Genomic DNA, 24,565 nt, shown 5'->3' on the forward strand with positions numbered 1-24,565 from the left:
GGGCAGGGCAGAGGGACTGGAGCCCAGTGAACCAGCAGGAGTGGACACACACACAAAAGGCCAGAGAAGCAGACACGGCTACAAGGCGTATAGCAAAGACTGTATCCCGAGTGACATGGGAACCCCAGGAGGGTTTTAAGCAAAACAGTGCTCCACTCTGACTTACAGGTACTAAGGCTCTTAAGGCGCTGCCCTAGATAACAAACTACAAGATGGGCTAAGAGATGGTCAGGGCCTGCTGACCTCCGCTAAGCACCTCAGGGGACCTGAGCCCTTGGGTGGGTTTATTTCCTTATTCCTCAGCTGATAGCACTGAACCAGAAAAGCCTATTTAACTGTTCCAGCTCCAGTCCAGGAATCACCTGGCTCCATCCAACATGGATTCTGGGTTATCAGAAGATCTTTGCAGTCAAGAAAACCAAAACCTGGAACTACTGAATACTCCCTTTGGAGGGAGGTGAGCCCTCAATAAATATGATTAACAAGAAAGCGCTAATTCAAATGTCAGAATTTTTCAGAGACAGGGAAAATGAGTTCACCCCTCTGAGATATTATCTCCTGGGGCTGTGGACTACGGGGGAAAAGGGAATCGCAGAAATCAGCTCACTCAAGGCTTTTAGTCTTCTTCCTTTTCTTTTCTCCTTTTTTCTTTTTTTTTAAGGCAAAACTCTTTCCTTCAAAGGAAATTTTACAACACCAAACTAGAAAACTCATTTTAAAGAACAGTACACAGGCTCCTCAGTTGATTAAAATCATCAACAGTTTTATAAAAATGCTTCGCTACTGCAGATCAGGACTGCATGCTGAGAAATGGTCAGAAAACCACTGATGGAGCCTCACTTCATCATTTAAAGTCTTCTTAAAAAACAATGAAGTATCTTCCAAACATACAGTAAAGCACAGCAAATAATGCAATAAAATGATAAGAACCCACTACTATGCTCTCACCTTAAGGCAATCAATGAGGGATTGATTCCAGGACCCCTCTCAGATACCAAACTCCATGAATGCTCACATCTCGTATGTCATAGGGTATACTGCGTGTGTGCTTAGTCTTCAGTCGTGTCTGAGTCTTTGCAGCCTGCCAGGCTCCCCTGTCCATGCACATGCTCCCTATCCTTTACATCATCTCCAGATTATGTATAATCCCTAACACAACATAAATGTTTTGGAAATAGTTGCCAGCAAGGCAAATACAAGGTTTGCTTTTCCAAGCTTTCTGGTATTTTTCCCCCAATTTCTGGCTGGTTGAATTTTCAGATGCGAAACCCAAGGATATAGAGGGCCAGCTGTACTTTGTCACATATCTCATACTGCTTTCCAAAGATATAAATTATTACAGATGCTCAGCTAAAGCCCCCAGTATACCCTTCTCTTATTTAGTACCCCTCACGTCCCCCTCCAGAATTGCTCCCCTACGTTTGCTATCCACCATCAGAATGCATAATATTTTACTTCCACTACTTACGTACTCGTGAAAAGTCCTAATCGTGCTACATGTGCTTCCTTTTGTGCAATTCTGCTTTTAGGCTTAGGCAGTGGTGCAGGCAGTATTTCACTGGAGGAGTACATCACACATGTTTAGATTTTTAAAAATTTTATTAAATGTAACTGATTTGAAATGTTGTGTTAGTTTCAGGTGTACAGCAAAGTGATTCAGTGTTTTATATATATATATATATATACACACATATATATATATAGTCTTTTTTTTAGATTCTTTCCCATTATAGGTTATTATAAGATATTAAGTATAGCTCCCTGTGCTGTACAGTAGATCTTTGTTGGTTATCTATTTAAAATACAGTAGTGTATGTTGTGGACAGATTTTCTTAGGTTGAAGTATGGTGGCTCAGACAGTAAAGAATCCTCCTGCAGTGCGGGACACCTGGGTTCCATCCCTGGGTTGGAAAGACCCCCTGGAGGAGGGCATGGCAACCCACTCCAGTATTCTTGCCTGGAGAATCCCCATGGACAGAGGAGCCTGGCGGGCTATAGTCCATGGGGTCGCAAAGAGCTGGACATAACTGAGCGACTAAGCACACACACACAGGTGATTTACAACGTGCTATTTTCTGCTATACAACAGAGTGAGTCAATTATACATAAATACATACACTCTTTTTTATATTCTCTTCCACTGTCTTATCACAGGATGTTGAATGTATTTCCCTGTGCTACACAGTATGACCTCACTGTTTATCCATTCTACATATAACAGTTTGCATCTGCTAATCCTAAACTCCCAGCCATCCATCTCCCACCCCTTTTTCCTCCCTCAGCAACCACAAGACTGCTCTGCATCACACCCTATCACTGTGATAGATGTTTACATTGTCTTTATTTTCTTTTTTTTTTTTTTTGCTGTTATAAATGATACTACTGTGAGCCCTGTCCATGCCTCCTCTCCCACATCTGTGAGATGCTCCCCTAGGGTGGACATCTAGAAGCAGAGCTAAAGGTCATAATATGGACCATTCCCCGCTGACTGGACGATACAAAACTGCTCTCCCAGTTCATGTCCCACCAGCTCTGGGCAGGAATTCTGAGAGTTACTGCCGTCAACACAGCCTCACCAAGATTTCAAACATCAGGTTTTCCTTTTAATTTTTAATTGAGATAAAATGCACATAACATAAAACCGTCTCAGCCATCTTTCACCCTCTGAGTATATATTTCAGTAGTGCTATGTATATTCACATTGTTGTGCAACCAATCTCTAGAACTTTCTCATCTTGGAAAATTCTGTCCCTACTAAACAACAACTAGCTTTCCCTCCCCCAGTCCCTGGCGGACACTCTTCTACTGTTTCTGTGAATCCAGCTGCTCGAGAGGTACATACACATTACTGATCTCTTTGTAACTGACTTCTTTCATTTAGCATAACGTTCCCAAGGCTCATCCAGGCTGCATTACATGACAGGATTCCCTTCCTTTTAAAAGATGAACACTGCTCCATCGCATATGTGTACCGCCTTTCATTTGTCCACTCATTAGTCCAAGGGCACTTGGGATGTTTCCACTTCTTGGAACCATGAAAACAGTCAGGTTTCTGAAGTAATGCCTATCACATGGACCAAAACATGTCTTAAAAAAAAAAAACAAAAAACTTGCTTTCCTGATTACTAGAAAGGGCAACGCTCTCCTTATGTTTACCTTATGTTTATTGACTATACACATTTTCTCTCCCATGAATTGCTTGTTCATATCCTTTATTTTCCTTCCCCTCCTGCCCCTCCTTCCCCACCTTCTTTCTTTCTGTAGGACTTTGAAATTCCAGGTACTAATCTTTTTCCAGTTATATTCATTACAAGTATCTTTTCCCAATATATAGCTTTTAAATTTTCTTAGTGTCCCTTGTTTCTAAAATTTCACATTTTAATGTGTAAAACTGACCAATCATTTCCTTTATGGTTTGTGCTTTCGTTGTTTTATTTAAGAAATTCTTTCCTTCCATGGATAAAGAAGATGTAGTATATATATACAATGGAATATTATTCAGATATTATAAATAATGAAATAATGCCATTTGCAGCAACGTGGATGGACCTAAAGATTGTCACACTGAGTGAAGTAAGTCAAGACAGAGAAGGAGAAATATATGATATCCCTTATATGTGGAATATAAAAAGTAATGATACAAATGAACTTATTTATGAAATAAAAAGAGACTCACAGACTTAGAGAATGAACTTATGGTTGCCGGGGCGAAGGGATAGTTAGTTAGGGAACTTGAGATAGACAGGTACACAGTGCTATACTTAAAATACATAACCAACAAGGATCTACTGTATAGCACAGAGAACTCTGCTCAATGTTATGTGGCAGCCTGGGTTGGAGGTGAGTTTGGGGGAGAATGGATACATGTGTATGTATGGCTGAGTCCCTTTGCTGTTCACCACAACCTAGGAAGCCCTGAAACTATCACAACATTATTAATTGGCTATACCTCAATACAAAATAAAAAGTTTAAAATTTAAAATAAATTATTTCCTTCCTACCTTGAGATCATGAACATACTCTCTCATTAGTTTTTCTAAAAGGAACTTTATATTTCACATTTAAACATCTAAACTATTTATTTAAAATATTAGAATATATTTTTATGTATGTTGCAAGATGGAGATAATAACATTATTCCTTTCCATAAATCACTAGACAAAGGAGAAATGGCCCCCCAAGTGCAGAACGAAGCGAGGACCCCTGAATTTGTCCAGGCGCAGACAATGGCTGGAGGACCCCAAGGGTATCAGCTGACACAGAGCCCACCACTGAGGGGTGAGAAGGGCATCTGACAAGGATGTGCCCACACATGCCCAGAACACACAGAGCCAGTGGAGAGCTCTCCTGACGTCAGGCTCACGTCTGGAAACAATCCAGCTTCTGGACCAGATTTCCCTGTCTTCTGCGCAGTACCTCAAACACTCCAATTAAAAATCACCCCAAACGTTTTATACTCTAAAATCCCCAAGCCAGGTGAGAGCCACAAAACAAAGGCATTGCTGCCATTCCCAGAGTTTTTCACGAGGTGGCAGCCCTGCGTAGAGCAGCCAAATGCACTCCCATAGTTGTCCAGCCTTCCAAGCTTCATTAAGAAACAAAGCTCATTAAGCTCTCATCACAAGAAAAAAATTTAACTATATAAGTTGATGAACATTAACTAGACTTACAGAGGTGAGCTTGTCACAATGTATACAAATATCAAATCATTATGTTGTAGACCTGAAACTAATACACAGTTGCTGTTGCTGCTTCAGTCGTGTAGGACTCTGCGACCCCAGACACGGCAGCCCACCATGCTCCCCCGTCCCTGGGATTCTCCAGGCAAGAACACTGGAGTGGGTTGCCATTTCCTTCTCCAATGCATGAAAGTGAAAAGTGAAAGTGAAGTCGCTCAGTCGTGCCCGACTCTTAGCGACCCCATGGACTGCAGCCTACCAGGCTCCTCTGTCCATGGGATTTTTCAGGCAAGAACACTGGAGTGGGTTGCCATTGCCTTGTTACATGTCAATTATACCTCTGTTAAAAAAATAATAGAATAAAAATTATGTTATCCCAATATTAAAATAAAACCTAATTTTAAAGATGGCTTTGAAATGATGCAAAGAAAAACCTTGTTGTGAGCATTAGCCCAGCAGAGCCCACTGGCACTAGTCCACAACAAAATGTGGACTACACAGAGGCTTGGCCTCTCTTCACTGGGAAATAGTCCCCAAATGCCCACCGTAAGGAGCTTGGATGGGGTCTGCATGATGACTCAGGCACAACTTAGCACCAGTGACTCCGCTGCCAGGATGGGTCACAATTTCCCACTGAGACAGGGTCAATCAGAGAAAACCACAGAACAGACCCAGGGATCTTTTCTGATGCCCAATCCAGCCTGCTAACGCAATAGGCTCTGGGATCAGAAGGAACCCTGGGGAGATCAGGCTGATACCTAGCACTGTCCCGGCCGAGGCTCTGCCCATTCCACAGGTGAAGGCTCTGCGCAAGAGGTTCTGCTTATTATGAGCTGAAATCTACCTTCCCCGGCTCCTAACGTCTCGTCCGAGCCCTTAAGGCACAAGAACAGTCCCTTTCCCACAGGACAGCACCCAGATACTCAGAGGCTCACGGGGCCCCTAACACTTCTCAGCTTTTCTCTACCAACGGGGCTGAGAATCCTGCCTGTGCTAATGTACTCAAAAGCCTCTGGAGAAATTTGGGACAAACCACAGCCACAGTTAACACCAGAGGATTTAAAAGACTATCCTGTCAGTCTAGAATTTTTCCTTTTTATGGTTAGAAGATTATGTTCCTAGTAGACAGTTCGGCACAAACACACTAACCATCAAACTAAACGTTTAGCCTCCCAGCTAAGGCTAACAGCAGTCAGAGAGAATATTTACATTTGGCGCAGAGTTCTGAAGTGAAAAAGCTGATACACTTCTCAGCTCAGGCAGGCGGCAGTCTTTAGAGATGACTCCCGTCCGGCCTGTGAGAAGGGGGTGGAAGTGGCCCAGGGGAGGCAGAAAGCCAGGGCCTGGTCCCATTCACACAGCAAGACAGCCACAGCCTGAGTTGTTCCCCACAAGGAGGCCAGGAACAGCTGCACTCACATCCTGCTCCACGCTGGTCAGAAACACGCTGGGCTTCTCTGAGAGCCAGGCCCTTTGGAGACTAAGAAACCCAATTCCTGGGTTATCGGGGAAAAGAAGTCAACTTCCATGAATCACCAGGGAAAAAAGTATATTTAAAGAACGGTAACAGGGCCAAAAGGAAGAGAGGGAAGTTTCCTGGAGACTCAAGTTTCCCAAATAAACTGGTAGAACCAATTTTTTTTTTTTTTTTTTTTTTTTTAAAGAAAAGCATTACTTTGAACCTTCCAGTGATACCTCTAAGAACCAAACTTTAGAAAAGCAAGCACAAAGGAATGCAAGGATGTATGTAAGGGTGCCCACTAAAAAATTATTCCTAACGGGAAAAAGTACAGACTACTATGATGCTCAACAAACAGAATGCGGTTCATAAATTACTGACAGCTAATCTATCTTGTTGGATGTTTCAAATTTATAAAAAATATAAGGAGACCTATGATATACTGCAATTAAAAAAAAAAAGGCAGGTGGCAGAAAATAAAGACAAAACTTTGTGTGTTAAGTATGACACAGAAAATGTACACATAGAAATATCCCATGGGGTTCAGAGAGGTTAGTCGCCTCCAGGGAGTGATACCGGGGCTGAGTGACTTCACTGTCACTGAAGGTTTTTTTTTTTCTTTTTTAACCAGAGATCAGGTAGGTACTACTGTAGTCAAGATAGAAGATGCAAAAATATCCCCTACGTTGCCCTCCTCCACCAAGGCTTGGCCATCTCTGCCCTAAATCACTTGGGCATCCAGATAGCACATTCTGACTGCAGTCCCTTGGAGATAGAACTGCTACATCATGCCCACCCCCTAAAACACACATGCATGCAAACACACACAAAAAGCCACCTGTCCGCCACTTCTAGAGAGAGGTCCTAGGACCCAAGCCCACAGCACCCTCCCCACCAGCTGCCTCATTTCCTCTGAGATAAATCACACAGAGGGCTAGGGAGCCCACAAATCCCTCAAGCAAACACGCAAGTCAAATAGCACCATTTACCCCGCAAGGGCCTCTCTTCAAGTTAACAAGGCGTGGGAGGATCCAGGCAACAAAACCGGCCTTGTCCAGCAAGGTCGGCCTTTGCCCCAGGGAGGAGACCTATGGCTGCCCCCGTGTCCCCGCTTCCTCAGCTGCTGGCCTACCCGAGACCTGAGCTTTTCATAGCCCAGACGCCCACCTCAGACCTGGTAAAGAGGCTAAGGCCCTGGGCTTGGAGAGCAGGCGGCCTGGTGGCTCAGATACACCCCTGACCCCCACCAGTGGGGCTGGGTTTCCTCTCCTGGCGGGGTCCCGAGGTGGCCCCCAGGCCACTTGCTAAGGGGCACTGGTGTAGCTGAAGAGAACTGGGGACACTTACTGACCACTGTAATCAGCTACCTCACCCCAAGGGTCAGAGCTATAGGAAAAGAAAGAAGAGGAGTGGGCTGGAAGAGCACCAACTGGACTCCTGCTACCCTGGTCTGTTCTTACCTCCCTGCTTCCAGGAACCCTCCTGTTACCATGGCTGGGCCAGGCCCACCCACTCCCACACTTGCCGCCACATAACCAAGCCCTCTAATCAGAGGCTCTCTGTCGGTGACTACAGCCAAGAAATTAAAACACGTTTGCGCCTTCCACTTGAAGGAAAACGTATGACAAACCTGGACAGCATATTAAAAAGCAGAGACATCACTGTGCCAGCAAAGGTCCACATAGTCAAAGCTATGGTTTTTCCAGTAGTCATGTACGGATGTAAGAGTAGGACCATGAAGAAGGCTGAGCACCGAAGAACTGATGCTTTTGAATTGTGGTGTTGGAGAAGACTTCTGAGAGAGCCTTGGACAGCAAGGAGATCAAACCAAGTCAATCCTAACGGAAATCAACTCTGAATATTCACTGGAAGGAATGATGCTGAAGCTGAAACTCCAATACTTTGGCCACCTGATAGGAAGAGCCACTGGAAAAGACCCTGAGGCTAGGGAAGATTGAAGGCAAAAGGAGAAGAGGGCAGCAGAGGATGAGATGATTAGATAGCATCACTGACTCAATGGACATGAATCTGAGCAAACTCAGGGAGTCGGTGAAGGACAAGGAAGCCTGGTGTGCTGCAGTCCAGGGGGTCACAAAGAGTCAGACATAACTTAGCAACTGAACAACAAATCAGAGGGCTCACAGAAAAGGCTCTCGGTATCTCCAAGTATGTCCAGCTTAGGGACCTGCCCTGAGCCTGCACTGGGTTAATTCCACATAAGGCGTCAACAAACATCAGAGAAAGAAAATAAACCATAGAAATGAATTTTTCAATACAACACAGCTTGTAACAGGAAAACACTGAAAATAGTCCAAGGGTCAGTCAATAGGGGACTGGTTAAATCAATTATGCTGCTTTTATGTAACTCAATACTCTGCAGCAGTGAAAAACAAGGAAGTAGAATTTGTACTGAAAAAGAAAGATGCACATGACATATTCAGCAAAAAAAAAAAAAAACATGCTAGCAATAAAAGCACTGTGCAATTCCATTTTGTCGAATATGTTAATAAGATATAAAGTATTCCATGTGTACAGATAAAAATCTCAAACGTTTCATGGTGATATACTTATGGTTAGTTATTTCTGTGGAGTGAGACTACAGGAAGAATTCTTTTCTTTTTTAAATGTCTGTGTCGATTTTTTAATTTACAAAATGCATATTAATTTTACAATTAAAATATAAAAACATGAAGAAAGCACTGCCCTTCCACTTTTTCAACTATTTAATCTAACAGTCATTCGGTAAGGCAGAGTGGGCCAGGAGGCTCCAGCGGGCGAGGGGCACCCTAGAGTGGCCATCAGAGCCTGTACAGACAAGGAGAGGCCCTGCAGAGGCGCATGGAGACCCAGCAAAGGGTGACCAGGGGAATGGTGTGGGGGGGAGGCAGCAGACGGAAAAGCAAGCAGGTACACATGGAGCCACTAAGTAAATAGATTAAGAAGAATCAAAACCAGATTTCTCACTGCTGGAAAAGGGAGATACAAAAATGGAAAGGAAGAAGACAAGAATGAACCCTGTTATATTGTGGTTCTGCACTGGAACTAGAAATGCGAGTGTAAACTCATGGTTTCCAATATACATATTACATATTGAAGGTACAGGTATATTAGGAAGATAGAGAGAGAGAGACACATGGCAATATATGTGAGTGTGTATGTGTGGTGGGGATGTACTCAGATATTCCCACTCTGTTCCCTGAAAGGTCCTGGAAACCATTACAGCCCAGGAGCTCTGAACACACAAGTACACCCAGCATTCAGACCTTGCTTCTATTCTCCACTAAAAAGAATGTGAACTCCTAGGATAAACATCTGATTTCCAGGACTACGGCAAGATACTTATAAAAAAAGCCTGAAACATCTTGTGCCAGAGAACAAGAACGTGCTCAAAGAATGAGGGGATATGCTGAAAAGACAGAGAAGCGACTTCCGTGGTGGCCCAGTGGTTAAGAATCTGCCTTCCAATGCAGGAGACTTGTCCTGGGTGAGGGAACTAAGATCCCACATGTCACAAGCAACCAAGCCTGTGAGCCACAATAAGGGAAAAGCCAAGCACTGCAACTAAGATTGGACACAGTCTGTTGAATGAACGAATAAACAAATAGAGAAGCAAGCTTGAAGTGGTTTCCACTGGCCATACGGGTATAGACAACCCACTGAGCAGAACAGGAAGCCATGAGAGAGACAGAGTGTGTGTGTGTGTGTGTGTATGGAAAGAGGTGTGTAAAGGGAAAACAAGTATCACTACAGTGGTGAAGCCTAGAGACACCACCTTAGTCAAATGATCAAAGTGAACATCCTTAGTAATAAGTCATATCAAGCCAAGTCCCAGTCAACAGGATGCAACAAGAAAAGGCCACTTCAGCCTGTGAAAGTCCTGCCTAAGAAGAAAAACTCATCCAACCATGAAAGAAAGAAAGTGAAGCCACTCAGTCATGTCCAACTCTTTGCGACCCCATGGACTGCAGCCTACCAGGCTCCTCCGTCCATGGGATTTTCCAGGCGAGAGTACTGGAGTGGGGTGCCATTGCCTTCTCCAGGGGATCTTCCCGACCCAGGAATGGAACCCGGGTCTCTCACATTGAGGGCAGACGCTTGACTGTCCGAGCCGTCTGGGAAGCCCCAACCACGAGTATCAGACAAATCCAGACCAAGAGACTACCTAGAAAATAACTAACCTGTAATCTTCCAAAGCATCAAGGTCACACAGGTCACACCCTGGGGAACTGTTGCAGGTTGAAGGAGATCAAAGAGAAACAACAAGTAAACACGGCACTTTATTCCAAATGAGCTCCTTTTCCTGTTAAAGACGCTAAAAGACAACAACTGGAGAACTTGACCAGGGTCTGACAGCTGGACGGTGGTACGTAGCAACATTAATGCCTGATGGGTTACTGTCATACAGGAGAGTATTCTTGCTGGCAACAAGCACACATTTACATGCTATGGGGTGATGGGACATCAGGCTGGCAACTTAAGAAAAAAGAGAAAAATTCTTTATACTGTGCTCGCAGCTATTCTGTAAGCCTGCAGCAGTTTCACAACTTAAAAAATTTAACTGCAAATGGAAGAAACATAGTGCTAACAGGTGAGTTCACATAGTTATATACCAGGTTTGTGTCAGTCAACCGTAACAGTCCTCCTTTAACTGGGGAACCAAAAATGCTTCTGATGGGGAAAGGGCTCTGCTTAAATCAGACCTCTGCCGCAGTGCTAGGAGGACACTCTGCCTCCTCCTGGGACTTTCTTCCAACCCAAAAAGTCCAACCATCTATGGACACAGAGCGTCATCAGTCCCTGCCACGGCCCTGCAGCCCAGGCAGTTCCAGACCATAAACTACAAGAGAAGGGCCACTGGCCAACACCACCCATAGCAAGCGGTGTCCCGAGTGGCCTGCTCCTCACGCCTCTGTCAATGTGAAACAAGAGCCAAGCAAAGGGAAGAAACTGACTCCTAACGCAGAGAGCAGCCAGAGAAGCAGGACATACTCCCGCCCGAAAATCACGGTGGAAACGGTGCCATCTTGTACTTGCAAAGAGATTTAATGTTTCCCAGCTTCTCTCCATCTACAATTTCACACAAAATCCATTCAAAGAAGCTATAGACCCTCAAGCTCACAGACTAAGTCAAATTCCTGTTACCCAGCACACAGACCACAGAGCACCCCCTTGTGAGCCCCGGCAACACTCATAATGATGCAGAGTGCGTGTGATTATTTGATTAACATTTGTATCCTCCATCAGACTGCAGAGTCCAGGACCACAAGGGTTGAGTGTTTGCTCACTGATAGCCCAATTCCTCACAAAAAGCAGACACCAGAAACACTTGCTAAGTAATCACACGGATGCGTGGGTGGTGGATAAGTAGGTGGTAAGTGGACAGACGCATAGATAGATGGCGGGTGATAGGTGGGTGGGTAGGTAGATGAATGGATGGATGGTGAGTGGGTGGGTGGGTGAGACAGTAGGTGGGTAGGTGGGTAGGTGGAGGGGGGCTGGTAATCGGACTGTGAGTGGGTGGATGCCTGACCTTGGTCTGCTCCCGCCGCCCAGCCCGGTTGTACCTGCTGCTGCTGGGCCCGGAGGTCACCGATTTCCTTCTGGTCCTCCTCATGGAGCCGCTTCATGTCCTCCCACGACTGCTGGAGCAGGTTGCGTTCCCGCAGCAGCTGTCCATTCTCCCGCCTCAGCATATCCACGTCATCCTTCAGCTGGGTCTGGTCGCTCAGGAGCCGGCTGTGGAGTGTGCTGAAATGCCCCCAACACTGTGAGCCCAGCCAGCCTCCAACTCCCACCAAGATACCGCCTCCTCCTCCACCAGGTCCCAACACCCCCAATACACCAGATGGGCCACTCAAATCCTGGTGTCAGCCACATGCCGGTAGGACCCAAACCATTTCTTAGCAACCTGACATGAACATGGCACATGTGTGAAGGCCACGGAAAGCAGATAAGCCCCTACCTGCTAGGGACCCAGCACCTTCAGTACTGAGGGCTGGGCCAATGTCAGCAGGTGGGCAGGCAGATGCCCTCGGAGGGGCCCCAGGAGAACAAAGAGGAAGATGCCCCCTTGGCCTCTGTGGACCAGAAGTCCAGCAATCTGCCTCGTTCACGCATTCAACCACTTTCCTACTGACCATGTTTTGGAAGCTGACCATGGATGCAGTATGAAAACTGAGGTCCCAAACCACAAACCTACCAGGTGAAGGCCCACTGCTTGCTAGACAGCAAAGACAGAACCAGAAGCCCAGGCTCTGGGTCCAGAAATAAAGACTGGCAAGAGGCAGAAGCTGGGAGCCCCAGGAACTCACTGGTAGAAGTCAGTCTCCTTGGCCACCTCCTCACACCTCTTCAGGGCGTTGGCGTGCTGGCTCTGCAGGCTCTGCAGGTCCGACATGGCCCGCACGCACTGGATCTTCAGCCTCTCGTAGTCTGGATTCAGCCTGTGGTAGGGCCTGGCCCAGACAGCAAACACCCCAGTGAACATGGGCCTCGGGATCACTGTACCAAGGACGTCTCTCCCTGAAGAGCCATGTCCTAGGTCACTGCAGCCTGGCGGTGCCCAAACACCAGTCACCTCCACACCACCACCACTGCTACCTGGTGCCCTGCTGAGCCCAGGCGTCCCGGCCACACCCAGATAGACGGAAGCAGAACCCCCAGGATGGAGGGCCCGGATCGCTTATCTCCCTGGCTGGGCCTGGAGAGCTGAGAGGTGCTCTGGATCTCTGGGAGCCTCCAGGAGGCCACGTGACCAGCCTGCACTCTGGTCCACCAAATCCCTGTGACGAAGCTCCTCCTCTCCTAAGAGCAGGGATTCTCAATCTTGGGTGCATAATGAAAGACCAAGACCCAGACCAATTACATCAGCATCCCTGAGGGCAGGACTCAGACACGGGAATTTTTTTTTTTTTAACCCCCTCAAGGGATTCCAATGTGCAGCCAAGATTGAGAAAAATAGCCAGGAGCAGGAGTTCTCAAAGTGGGGTTCCCGGAACTGCATTGTAATCACCTGGGAATCCGTCAGAAATGCAAATCCTCAGGCCAGCCCCAGACCTCTGAAATCAGACACTCAGGAGGGAGGAAGGAATGGCCAGCAATTTGTGCTTTAACAAGCCCTTGTGCGTGGTCCTGGTGTGAGCGCCAGTCTGGAACCCCCTGCAGCCTCATATAGAAGGGCTAGTCTCTGTGCAGCCACTCCTCTGCCTCAGTGACACGGAAGTGGCTAAGGACAGGACACACTCACATGTGGCACATGTGTGACCAACCCTCAAGCTGCCTGACCAAGAGACACACACGTCTTCATAAAAGCCACCCAGAAAAACCTTCCTTGGGGTGAGGCACATACCCCTGATGCTTTCAAAGGAAACAGATTAAACCGAGGCTGCTCCCGCCTCCCTCAGAACCCTGCCAGAATCTCCCCAACCCTTCCTTGCTATCTACCTCTTAATCCCAACAAAAGAAGCAGTCAACGATTGTCTTCAAAATAACAAAAAGTCAGGTGGGACCAACTCTTTTTAAAGTATGCATGTGGCAGGAAACAACTAACAGGTCTACAAACCACATAAAGATCTACTCAACAGTGAAGCAGGCTAGGGTACCCAGGAGACAGCAGCGCCCGTGCAGAGAAACACAGATGCATGTGGACGCACAAATCAAAGGCTCAGCGACAGGGCGACTGGGGCAGGGGATGCCATGGCATCAAGGTGGTGACCTTGTCTAGCAGGGGAGGTGCATGGTGCCCACCTCTTGTCAAAGGTGGTCCCATGGGTGGCAAAGGCCAGGCGCTTCCGCAGCTCGTTCCTCTCCCGGGTCATCAGCCGCAGCTGAATGGAGAGGTTCTCCACCTTCTCATTCACCTGCCGGTCGCTGAGCACAGGCGGTGGGGATGGCGCCTTCCCAGTGGTGCCTGCAGGAGGAAGGTGACAAAGTGAACTTGTCCAGCCCCCACCAGCAGCCAGGTGCCATTCTGGGCTCTCAGCTGGCCTTCACTCCTCACACCCACCTTCCCACGTGGGTCCGGTTACAACCCTCTTTCCCAGATGACACCACCAAATCAGAGAGCAAGAGGCAAGGCAGGGACCAGAGCCCAGGCAGACTGGCTCCAGCACCTACTCCCAGGGCCCTGGCTGAGGACTCTGGGGTCCCTCTCTCTCTCCCCAGCCTGGCTTTGGCTCCTCCAGGATGGCCCAGCCTCATCTTTGCATCTTTGCCTGCTCTGCTACCACCACCTGTCACCTTCCTCTGAGCAAAGAGGCCAGCCTAAGCCCTGAACAGAGTGGAAGACACGGCCTGAAAAGGAAGGCACGGTTGCAATCCAGAGAGGCTGGCAGAGAACAGAGGCAGCCAGTTCATAAGCTGGGCCCACGGGCCATGCTCTGTTCTTCCCTGATCAGGGCTGGACAGTCTACATGGGTCCCTCTTCCAAGCTGCCCAACTGCCTAAGGACCTGCTCCACCAGCCCAGGTGTGCAACTTGCAGGAGGTACAGGGACAGCTGCCCATGACCAAAGGGTGCAGGGAAGTCCCAGGGCCTCTGTCAGCCCAGCCCACAGCAGGGCCTCATCACTTATTTCTGGGACTAGACATGTTCTGAGAAGGAAACCCCACGCAGTATGCCATTACTTAGGAAAAGTGGCCATCACCAGCACCTCTGGTGAGACCCCAATCTGTCTCTAGGAAGAATGCACCTCACTCAAATGTCCCAGAAAAAGAGACAAATCCATGGTATTGGTATTCTTGTATATTTAAGTATATACTTGTATATTTATAAATTATATATTTATATATATATATACTTGTATATTTAAGTATATACTTGTATATTTAAGTATCTCTACCTCTCATGGATCCTCAGTGGGGTAAGAAGCAGTCACCCCAACTCATGGATGGGATTCAGAAGCTGACTCACCCCGGGAACACAGTATCTGGGTGCCCAGGAGCCCTGTAATGTGCAAAGGGCAAGACACACGTCCTCTGACTCAGTGCCTCCTGACCACTGCCCCCCAGCTGACCCTTGTTGGCGGATGTGTTCATGTAAACCTAGTTTCCCCCGGGACGGGGACTCAGGTGTGACCTCGCATCTTCTGGGAGTGCCAGGGAGGATGGAAAGCTTGATACTGTGGGCAACAAGGCAGGCCACAGTCTGAGGCAGGAGACTCCAACGTTACCCAGTGTCAGCACCCCAACCACCGAATCTACTACCTCTCAAAATGCATGTTATTTTAAGACCAGCACCACCATAACATTAGGATTTCTGTGCTCAGACCAGAACTCTGGGGCCGGAATGTTCTCTAAGGTGGGGTCCAGGACCACCACCAATGAGCATCGTCCTCCCTGCAGGGGTTGTACTCCACAGTGGGAGGAGCCTTCCCTCACCCTTCTCCAAAGACCCTGGATCCTCACCCTTGCCCCCAGGGGTTCTGGAAGACAGGCTGGTTACAGCTCTGTGCAGCTGTGTGACTTGACGTCTTCCTCTCTGCAAATGAAGGCACTTCTACGAGCTCTAGTCCTATGACTGTTTTCTGATTTGCACTAACTTACCTGGCTCTCTGACACATGGGGCTTCCTCTGGATATGTGCCTAACACTCCCTCCAGAGAAGCCCACAACTAACAAAGCCTCTAACCAACCCAGGGGGACGTGAACTGTTTAAGATTGACAAACCCAAGACAGGGGATGAATAGACTAAACAGACTCAGACTCGGCTCAGAAAAGAAGGATTCCAATGTAAACTGTCACAACCAACCCACACAACAGCAGCCAACACAGACGTCCCGGGCATTCATTTAATCTTCCCAACAACCTTGGAGGTGATAAGAATATTATCATCTCCATTTTACAGGTGGGAAGGCAGGCCAAGCAAGGTCAAGGAATTGACTCAAACGTGCACAAACAGCAAGTGATGCCCCGGATGAGAGCCCAGCCATCTGTATTCAGAGCACACAATCTTTGCTGCTGTCCGTGCCTTGCCGCCCAACAAAGACAACCGTGAGCAGCACTCACGTATGCCTGGCAGTTTATAAGACGCTTTTCATACATTATCCCATCCTATCCCCTTAAGGAAGATACTGCTATTATTCCTGTTTTACAGATTAGGAAACAAAACCTTATCAAGCTTAAATAATGGGTCCAGGTCACCACGCCAGTAAATGACAGCATGGCATATAGAGTGCCCTTTGCCTGACCCCAGTGCCCAGGGCCTCAACCTAAAAGTTCTTAAATGTTTTGATCCTGCTGCTGCTGCTGCTAAGTCACTTCAATCGTGTCCAACTCTGTGCAACCCCATAGACGACTGCCCACCAGGCTCCCCCGTCCCTGGGATTCTCCAGGCAAGAACACTGGAGTGGGTTGCCATTTCCTTCTCCAATGCATGAAAGTGAAAGTGAAGTTGCTCAGTCGTTTCCGACTCTTCGTGACCCCATGGACTGCAGCCTATCAGGCTCCTCCGTCCATGGGATTTTCCAGGCAAGAGTACTGGAGTGGGGTGCCATCGCCTTCTAGGACCTCTTTATACTTAAAAATGACTGAGGACTCCAAAGAGCTTTTATTTATATGGTTATGTCTAATAACGTCTACCAGATTAGAAATTTCAGAAGTATTTTTAAATATTTACTAATTTTAAAATAACCAAACTTGTTACATGTTCACATAAGATTTCTTTGGTAAAAAATTAACTACCCTTTCCATCACCAAACACAAAACACAGTGAGAAGAATGGCACTGCTCTGCATCTTTGTGATGATGTTTGATGTCTGGCTTAACAGAGTCAGTTACAGTCTCACATGTGTGCAGCAACGCGGATGGAACCTTTAGAAAACTCCACTCCACAGTGGAGTCTGTGTGAGCACGAGCATGCAAAAGGCAAGAGACATCTTAGTATCATCATAAAAACAGTTCTGACTGCACTGGCTCCCTGCAAGGACCTCAGGGACACCAGACCATGCTTTGAGAATGACTTGACCTATGGTCAAGTTCAAAAAAAAAAAATCAGAGAAACATCATATCTCAATTTTAAAACTGAAAAGCATCACCAGGCCCCAAAACCTGCCTCTAGAGAGAAAAAGAATTCTCACCCCATTTTAAAAATGAAGCAACAGAAAGATGCAGTCCTTAGCTTTTGCAGAGGCTACGGAGAGAAGTTGAGGCACGACAGAAGTAGGGGTCAGACCTGTCACCACACACAACCGCCGCCTGTCTGTCTCCAGCAGGATGAGGCCACTGGCCCTGCAGCTGGAAAGGACGCAGGGGCAGCTGATCATGGAGACAATGACATGAGTGCTGTCGTTTGCTGAGGGCAGCCTAGGTACTGGGTTCTATGCTAAATGCACCTGGGTCCTCACCTCATTAACCCCAGGGTACCCTCCCAAGTACATGCTGTGATCACCACATGAGAAACTGACATCTAGCAAGACTGCACAGCTAGGAAACAGGCAGACACCCACACAGACCCGGCTCCGTCTCCAGACCCAGGGCCTCGTTCGCCGTGCTGCAGTCTCCCAACAGGACTGGCCTCCTGGTTCCCTTCCCCGAAGGCCTCCCTGGTTCCCTCACCCCGAAGGCCTGAGCATACATGAACCACACAGAAAGGAAGGCCACCAGGCCTGTGAACCCATAAGATGGCAGGCTGACTTAGGGAGACTGCTGCCTGGATGCTCCGGTCCTTTCACAATAAGGAGGCAAGAGGGCAGAGGAGGACCACAGGGGACCGCAAGAAAAATCCCAAGATGGGCTAAGCCAGGAAGTCCCAAAATAAACAGCAAGTGTTGCCGAAAACCTTTTCCATACCCATCCAATTCAAAATAAAGTTTTCCTCTTCTACTTGCATCTCAGGGTTGAAAAACATTTTGAAGACGATGCAGTCCTTTCAAGAAAATGGTTGCTGGAATCCTCTAAGTAGCTAGTGGATTGTGTGAGTTCTAGCACAGTGAGGGAGCGCTCTACTTCAGAGCAAAGCCCATCTAATCTCTCCCCAGACAATTATTCTGTGAACCAAATTAAGATCTTTATTTCTCCCACTGACCCTAGATCTACCCCTAAGGCCACAAGATACAACTGTAATTTCTCTTCTATACAACAAATGTGCAAGTATTTGAAGACAACTGCCAAGTCCCTCTATCATTACCAGAATAGCTAAATTTTTAAAAAAGTGACAACAACAAACGCTGGCAAGGACGCAGAGAAACTGGGATTTTCAAACACTGCTGGTGGGGATATGAAATCATACAGCCACTTCTGTCAAAGAAAACACTCTGACAGTCTTTTATAAAGTTAAACATGCACTTACCATACCACCCAGTAATCCCACTCCTAGATATTTACACAAAAGAAATGAAAATTTATGTTCACACAAAAGCTAGCACGTAACTGTTTATCGCAGCTGTTGAATGGATAAATGACAGTGTTATTATATTCATATAATGGAATACATCTCAGCAATAAAAAGGCACTGACCATCATACAAACTGCTGGTACACACAAGCGCAGAGGGAATGGGGACCCTCGAACGCACTACGCAGAGTGGAAGAAGCCAGACCCAAAAGGCCACACACCGTATGACTCCATTTACATGACATCTGGAAAAAGGCAAAACTACAGAGGCCGGAGAGAGATCAGTGGTTGACAGGGGCTGGAGGGAGTGGAGGCAAGAAGGGCTGACCATAAAGTCACAGAAGGGAATTCTTCAGGGTAGGCTGATTGCTCTGTGTCTTAATTGTGGCACTGGTTAAATGACTAATGCGTTTGTCAAAACTCATCAAACTATACACTAAAAAGGATAAGTTTTACTGTACATACCTCAATGAACATGACTTAAAAAAAAAACAAACGCATGGTGCCCTAACACTGAAACCACCACTCCAGGAGAGGTGTGGCTTGTCACCCCCACCCCATCAGCCACCTCACTTTTAGGAAACAGTTTAAAGAAGCAAAACTAAAACTGATGTCAAATGAGTTGTCCACAAAAGCCTCAAACTCTCTTTGTGCAGTTGTTCTTTTGGATTCAAATGCAAAATTGTCCACTCTCCCCGTCACTTCACTCCTTCCTCTTCCCAAATCTGGAACCCGCTTGAAAAGAAAGCAGGGGACCTCTCTGGTGGTCAACATTTGGCACTTTCACTGCTAAGGCCAGGGTTCAATCCACAGTAGGGAAACTGAGTCAAGGCTTTCGTTTTTCCAGTGGTCATGTATGGATGTGAGAGTTGGACTAAAGAAAGCTGAGCGCCAAAGAATTGATGCTTTTGAACTGTGGTGTTGGAGAAGACTCTTGAGAGTCCCTTGGACTGTGAGGAGATCCAACCAGTCCATCCTAAAGGAGATCAGTCCTGAGTGTTCTTTGGAAGGACTGATGTTGAAGCTGAAACTCCAATACTTTGGCCACCTGAGGCAAAGAACTGACTCCTGGGAAAAGACCCTCATCCTGGGAAAGATCGAAGGTGGGAGGAGAAGGAGATGACAGAGGATGAGATGGTTGGATGGCATCACCGACTCAATGGACATGAGTTTGGGTAAACTCCGGGAGTTGGTGATGGGAGGCCTGCTGTGCTGCAGTCCATGGGGTCACAAAGAGTTGGACACGACTGAGCAACTGAACTGAACTGAGGGAAACTGAGCCTGCAAACTGAGCAGCACGGCTAAAATAAATAAATAAATATTAAAAAATAAAAATTTAAGGCAGATTTTCTTTTTCCTTTTTATGTCCAGGGTAGGATTCTGGGGTTAAGCAATTTGGACTGGACTAAAATGGCCCCAAAAGGAGTGCTAAAAGATGCCAGGAAAGCTGGCATGGGCCCTGGAGTTTAGAGAAGTCATCACTCTTCTGGGCCTTGGTGTGAGAGGGGCACAGGCGAGGGAAGCACAGCCTGTTGGCCATTGTGAGTCCAGGCCCCTCCTCCTGGTTACCCTGACTCACGTTGCCTCCTCCGTGGACCACTGAGGCTCAGTGAGAGCCTGGCAACTGATAGTCTTCTTGGTTATAAGCTCCTATGTCACATCACAGCTGACCCTGAAAGCCATCCCTCAAGTCTTATTTACAGCTAGACAGGTCACAGCTCTGCTTCTGAGCCCTGCTGACCTGTGGCACCAGAGGCCACGGAGAATACAGGCACTGGCCAAAGGTGGTCAGGTGGAGTGGGGATGTCCAGGTAAACTGCTCGGCCTCCTTCAGACCCTGACCGTCAGGAGCAAAGCAAAGCAACAGAACATGGTCACCACCAGCCTCAGCGAGCAAAACCAAGCCATCCTCATCTCCAGCCCAGAAGAGCCAGAGCCATCGGGGAAGACACAATTCCACATACAAAAGCAACTCAGCTTCATAGAGGTTGTTAGAAACAATCATTTCTGGCCCCACCCAGACCTACCAAATCAGGAACCCTGGTGGAGAACCCAACACCCACCTCCAGGTAAATTTCATTCCTCATAAAGTTTGAGAACCTCTGGTGTGAACCAAAGTTACACTGGCTGCCCACAGTGGTTTTCTAATCCCTTGACCTTTCGGCCATCCAGGATCCACTCATTTAAAAGCATCGCCCACTGACGTCCAGGGGATGCCCTGCTTGGTCAGCATGGGACTGCAGCTGGGATCCCCGTGGACTTGGAGAGGAAGGAGGTGAGATTCCAGGGCAGCAGCAGCAGCCTCACCCAGCTCCCAGATCTCCCAGATCAGCTACTTGCTCTCAAATCCTTGACTCGGGGTCAGTGTGCAGAAACCCAAATCAAGACAGACAGCAAGAGCCTGTTGCTTCCAGGCTGCTCCTGCATCCAGAACGCCATTCCTGGAAGACCCCACTCAAGGGCCACCTCCTCCCTAGAGTTTACTGACATCCCTCATTAGAAATAGCTACTTCTTCCCCTTGGTTTCCTTGCTTTACGCAAGGCAAAATGGTCAGTCACTTACCTCTTTAGGGCTATGGTCCACATGTTGGTGTACACTACCAAATTCCCATGTTGAAGTCCTTACCGCCCTAGGTGTGGTATTAGGAGGTGGGGCCTTTGGGAGGTGATCAGGTCATGAGGGTGGAGCCCACATGAATGGAATTAGTGGCCTTATTAAGGAGACCCTAGAAAGCTCTTCCCCTTCCTGCCATGTGAGGTTACAAGGGGAAGGCACCATCTGTGAACCAGGAAGTGCCTCCCCAACCCAGGACACTAACTCTGCCTTGATCTTGACTCATGAGCTTCCCGGGATGGTAAGAAATGCATGTGTGCTGTTTCTGAACTGCCCAGTCTAGTGTCTGTGATAGCAGCCTTGGCAGACTAAGATACCTGGCTAGCCTGTGATCCCCATGAGTGTGGAACACAGGCTCCAAGGGGACAAGGCACTCCTATCACTTCATCTGAAGTGAAGTGAAAGTCGCTCAATCGTGTCTGACTCTGTATGACGCTATGGACTGCAGCCCACCAGGCTTCTTTGCCCATGGGATTATCCCAGCAAGAATACTGGAGTGGGTTGCCACTTCCTTCTCCAGGGAATCTTCCCAACCCAGGGATCAAACCCAGGTCTCCCACATTCAGACAGATTCTTTACCATCTGAGCCACCAGGGAAGCCTGTCCATCTGATAAACTGAGAAAAAAACAGGCCCGGGGTCCAAAAGGACCAGAGAAGCAAGGGTCAGAGGGCACGGGGTCAAGGTGCAACCCTGCCTCAATGTTCATTCACCCCAGCATCCTTTCAACCGGAAGCTGCACTTTCAAGGAATCTTTGTTAGGATGGAAAGGAAGCCCTCCAGCTCTTTTTCCTGCCAACAAACCAGGACATCTCTCTCTTTAATAAGAAAGCTCCCCTGTTACTTCAATTTGTATGAAATGTAAGGCTCATTTAAAAAATGTTGCCCAAAAATCTCTCTTCTTCTTAAAACTTCTCTAGTTACCCAAGATGGGGGAGGGGGGAGGGGAGGGGGTGGCGGTGGGGAAAGGCACCTGAGAAATGAGGTCAGAACTTCTCTAGTTACCCAAGATGGGGGAGGGGGGAGGGGAGGGGGTGGCGGTGGGGAAAGGCACCTGAGAAATGAGGTCAGGATGAACGGGGAGGAAAAAATATGGATTGTCTGTAAAGAGTGTGCCTCCCCTGGGCAGATCCATGGGGCCTACTTAAATAACAGGCCACATGGGGTGGGGGAAAGCCTCAAAGAAGCCACATGTGCTCAGCTGATGAAAATTGCCTAGAAAGATAAGGCAACATTTAGGTCTGTTGGTATGTTGTTAGCAGGGTCAGGCTGGAAAGCTAAAATGGACAGACTACCTGAGGACCTGATGGAAGCTGGGAAGAGGTAGGGGCAGCCAGGTACCAGCTGTTACAGAAAAAGTGCTATACCCAAGGTTCCACCTACCAATTTTCTCTTAGCTATGTATAACTTGCTCTTTTCCCAAACATTCTTGGTTAGGGAGATATAAGTGGGAAAGTGAAAATGATATTTTTATTATAAGACCTTGCGTTTCCTTAGGTTCATGGAGAAAGACCATAACAAACAAAAACAGCCAGTCTCCATCTGACTCATCAGCCCCTCAGCCAGGGCCATGGGGTGCCTAAGACGGCCAGGAAAGGAAGTGCTCTGCCCATCATTAGGTGAGGCTGAGCCAGGGGGAATTCCTCCTGAAGGTGCTGCAGTGGGCCAGGGCTGACCCTCCATTCACTCCAGTCCAAGGAACTGGTTCAAGCTGGCCACAGACATTCCAGTGCCCTTGCCTGGGACCAGGTTAGGTCAGCTCATCTCCAAACAAGAAGGCTGTTAAAAGTGGATGCTGAGACCCATCCTCAGAGCTTTTGAAGCCCAAGAACTTGCATTTCTATCATCTATCTGGGTGCTGCTGGTCCAAGGGCCACACTGCATGAGTGGCGGTTTGGGCACAAACAAGGGACAGGGACTGGGGACTGTGCTGAAGACCTTCTGGGAAAGTCTTCTTTGCCCCTCAGGAGACACAAGAGGAGATGACCTCCTTCGTCCTCTGGGCCACTAGTGATGATGGAGACATTCTTTTATCTGCTCCGTCTACTACAGTGGCCACTAGCCACGGGTGCTGTAGAACACTTGCAACGTGGCTAGTGTGTCTACTGAAACTAGCGATTTCATTTCACATTAATTCACTGGAATTTAAATAGCCACGTGTGGCTAGCAGTTCCCACAATGAGCATAGTTGCCCAGGACGCTGTCAGGTCCAGATGTGACGGCTGCCCCTGCCATCAGCGTGAGGGAAGACGCCACACAGAGGCCCGCAAAGTCACACTTGATGTACTTAGCCCACCCTCAGCACCTTTACCACGCGAGATCACACATTTCTCTCGTCTAAGGCAGTATGAATAGGTATTCCGTACTGCTGCAGCCAAAAGCCTTCTGGCCAATACAGCCATGGGGACACTGAGGTCAGCCTGCAGAGAAATGGGGCTACTCACCCCAAGGTCAATGCTGACTCTATGCAGAAAAGCAGAGGAGGAGAACTTGGCTACTGGGGAACTGGAGAGGTTTTGACCTGAAGGGATGCACGCAGATCTTGAGCATCCAAGACGGCACAGACAGTGACGTACAACACAACACTACTCTCTGCCGGCTGCCAACACGTATCCAGGGACACTGGGGACCCTCCATCCCAAGGGCCAGCTGGTGGGTCGCTGACATGACGCTTCTTCAAAGTATACAAAGGTCCAGCCGCACAAAAAAAAACTTCCTACTCATGCCTGAAATCCCACCATTAACAATAACTGCAGTGGTTTAAGCACTCTCTCTCTCTAGAATCTCCTTTTAAAATGCAAATGCTCCTAGGAAAGGCAACACTTGGATGTGAATGGGTTGGTCAGATGCTAGTTAGATCACTGCACCTTTTTCCCAAGGGAAATACGGAGCTGGAAAAGGGTGGGGCAAGAGAGGTGCGCTCAGAGCTCAACCAGCTCAGTTTAAAAAAAACCCATCTTACCACCGCCGCACTCAACCTGACTGCCCCACCATGCACTTCCTGAAAGCCAGTCCCATGTTCAAAATCTCCACAACTCCACCATTCAATCCCTGTATCTCACCGACCCAAAGCGGGCAGGGCAAAGTGAACTATGGTCCCAGCAGAGTCCTCCCTAAACCCTAAGGAGGATGTGGGGACCTCTGAGGGGCTGAGCTTTGCCCCACAGATGGATGCTAAAGTCCTCATTCCCAGTAAACGTGAATGTAATCTTATTAGGAAATATGGTCCTTACAGATGATCAAGTTAAGATCATACTAGAGTAGGGCAGGTTCCAAAACTAATGTGAATGGTGTCCTGTTTTTAAAAGAAAATTTGGAGACACATCCAGAGAGAGAACACCACGTGAAGATGGATGCAGAGACTAGAGTGATGCACCTACAAGCCAAGGATGATCTGAGATCACCAACACACCACCAGGAGGAAAGCAGCCTGGAAAGACCTGTTCCTGGTGTCCTCGAGGGCACGTGGCCTTGCCGACACCTTCA

At 47.7% G+C, this 24,565-nt stretch overlaps 1 protein-coding gene across 8 annotated transcripts in view; it reads right to left on the reverse strand.

The window, feature by feature from the left end:
- Positions 1-24,565, reverse strand: part of DLG5 (discs large MAGUK scaffold protein 5) — a 139,251-nt gene that overhangs the window by 62,480 nt on the left and 52,206 nt on the right. For all 8 annotated transcript variants that reach the window (XR_008699087.1, XR_008699083.1, XM_055537303.1 and 5 more), the window contains exons 3-5: positions 13,885-14,047; positions 12,450-12,593; positions 11,703-11,886 (exon numbers count right to left, since the gene is read on the reverse strand). Coding sequence is in view for 6 of the 8 variants with exons in the window: in XM_055537303.1 (XP_055393278.1) it covers positions 11,703-11,886; positions 12,450-12,593; positions 13,885-14,047 (491 nt within the window). In the remaining 2 variants the exon portion in view is untranslated. The remainder of the gene's footprint in view (positions 1-11,702; positions 11,887-12,449; positions 12,594-13,884; positions 14,048-24,565) is intronic.

Source organism: Bubalus kerabau, chromosome 1, assembly GCF_029407905.1.
Source record: "Bubalus kerabau isolate K-KA32 ecotype Philippines breed swamp buffalo chromosome 1, PCC_UOA_SB_1v2, whole genome shotgun sequence".
Lineage (NCBI taxonomy): Eukaryota > Metazoa > Chordata > Mammalia > Artiodactyla > Bovidae > Bubalus > Bubalus kerabau.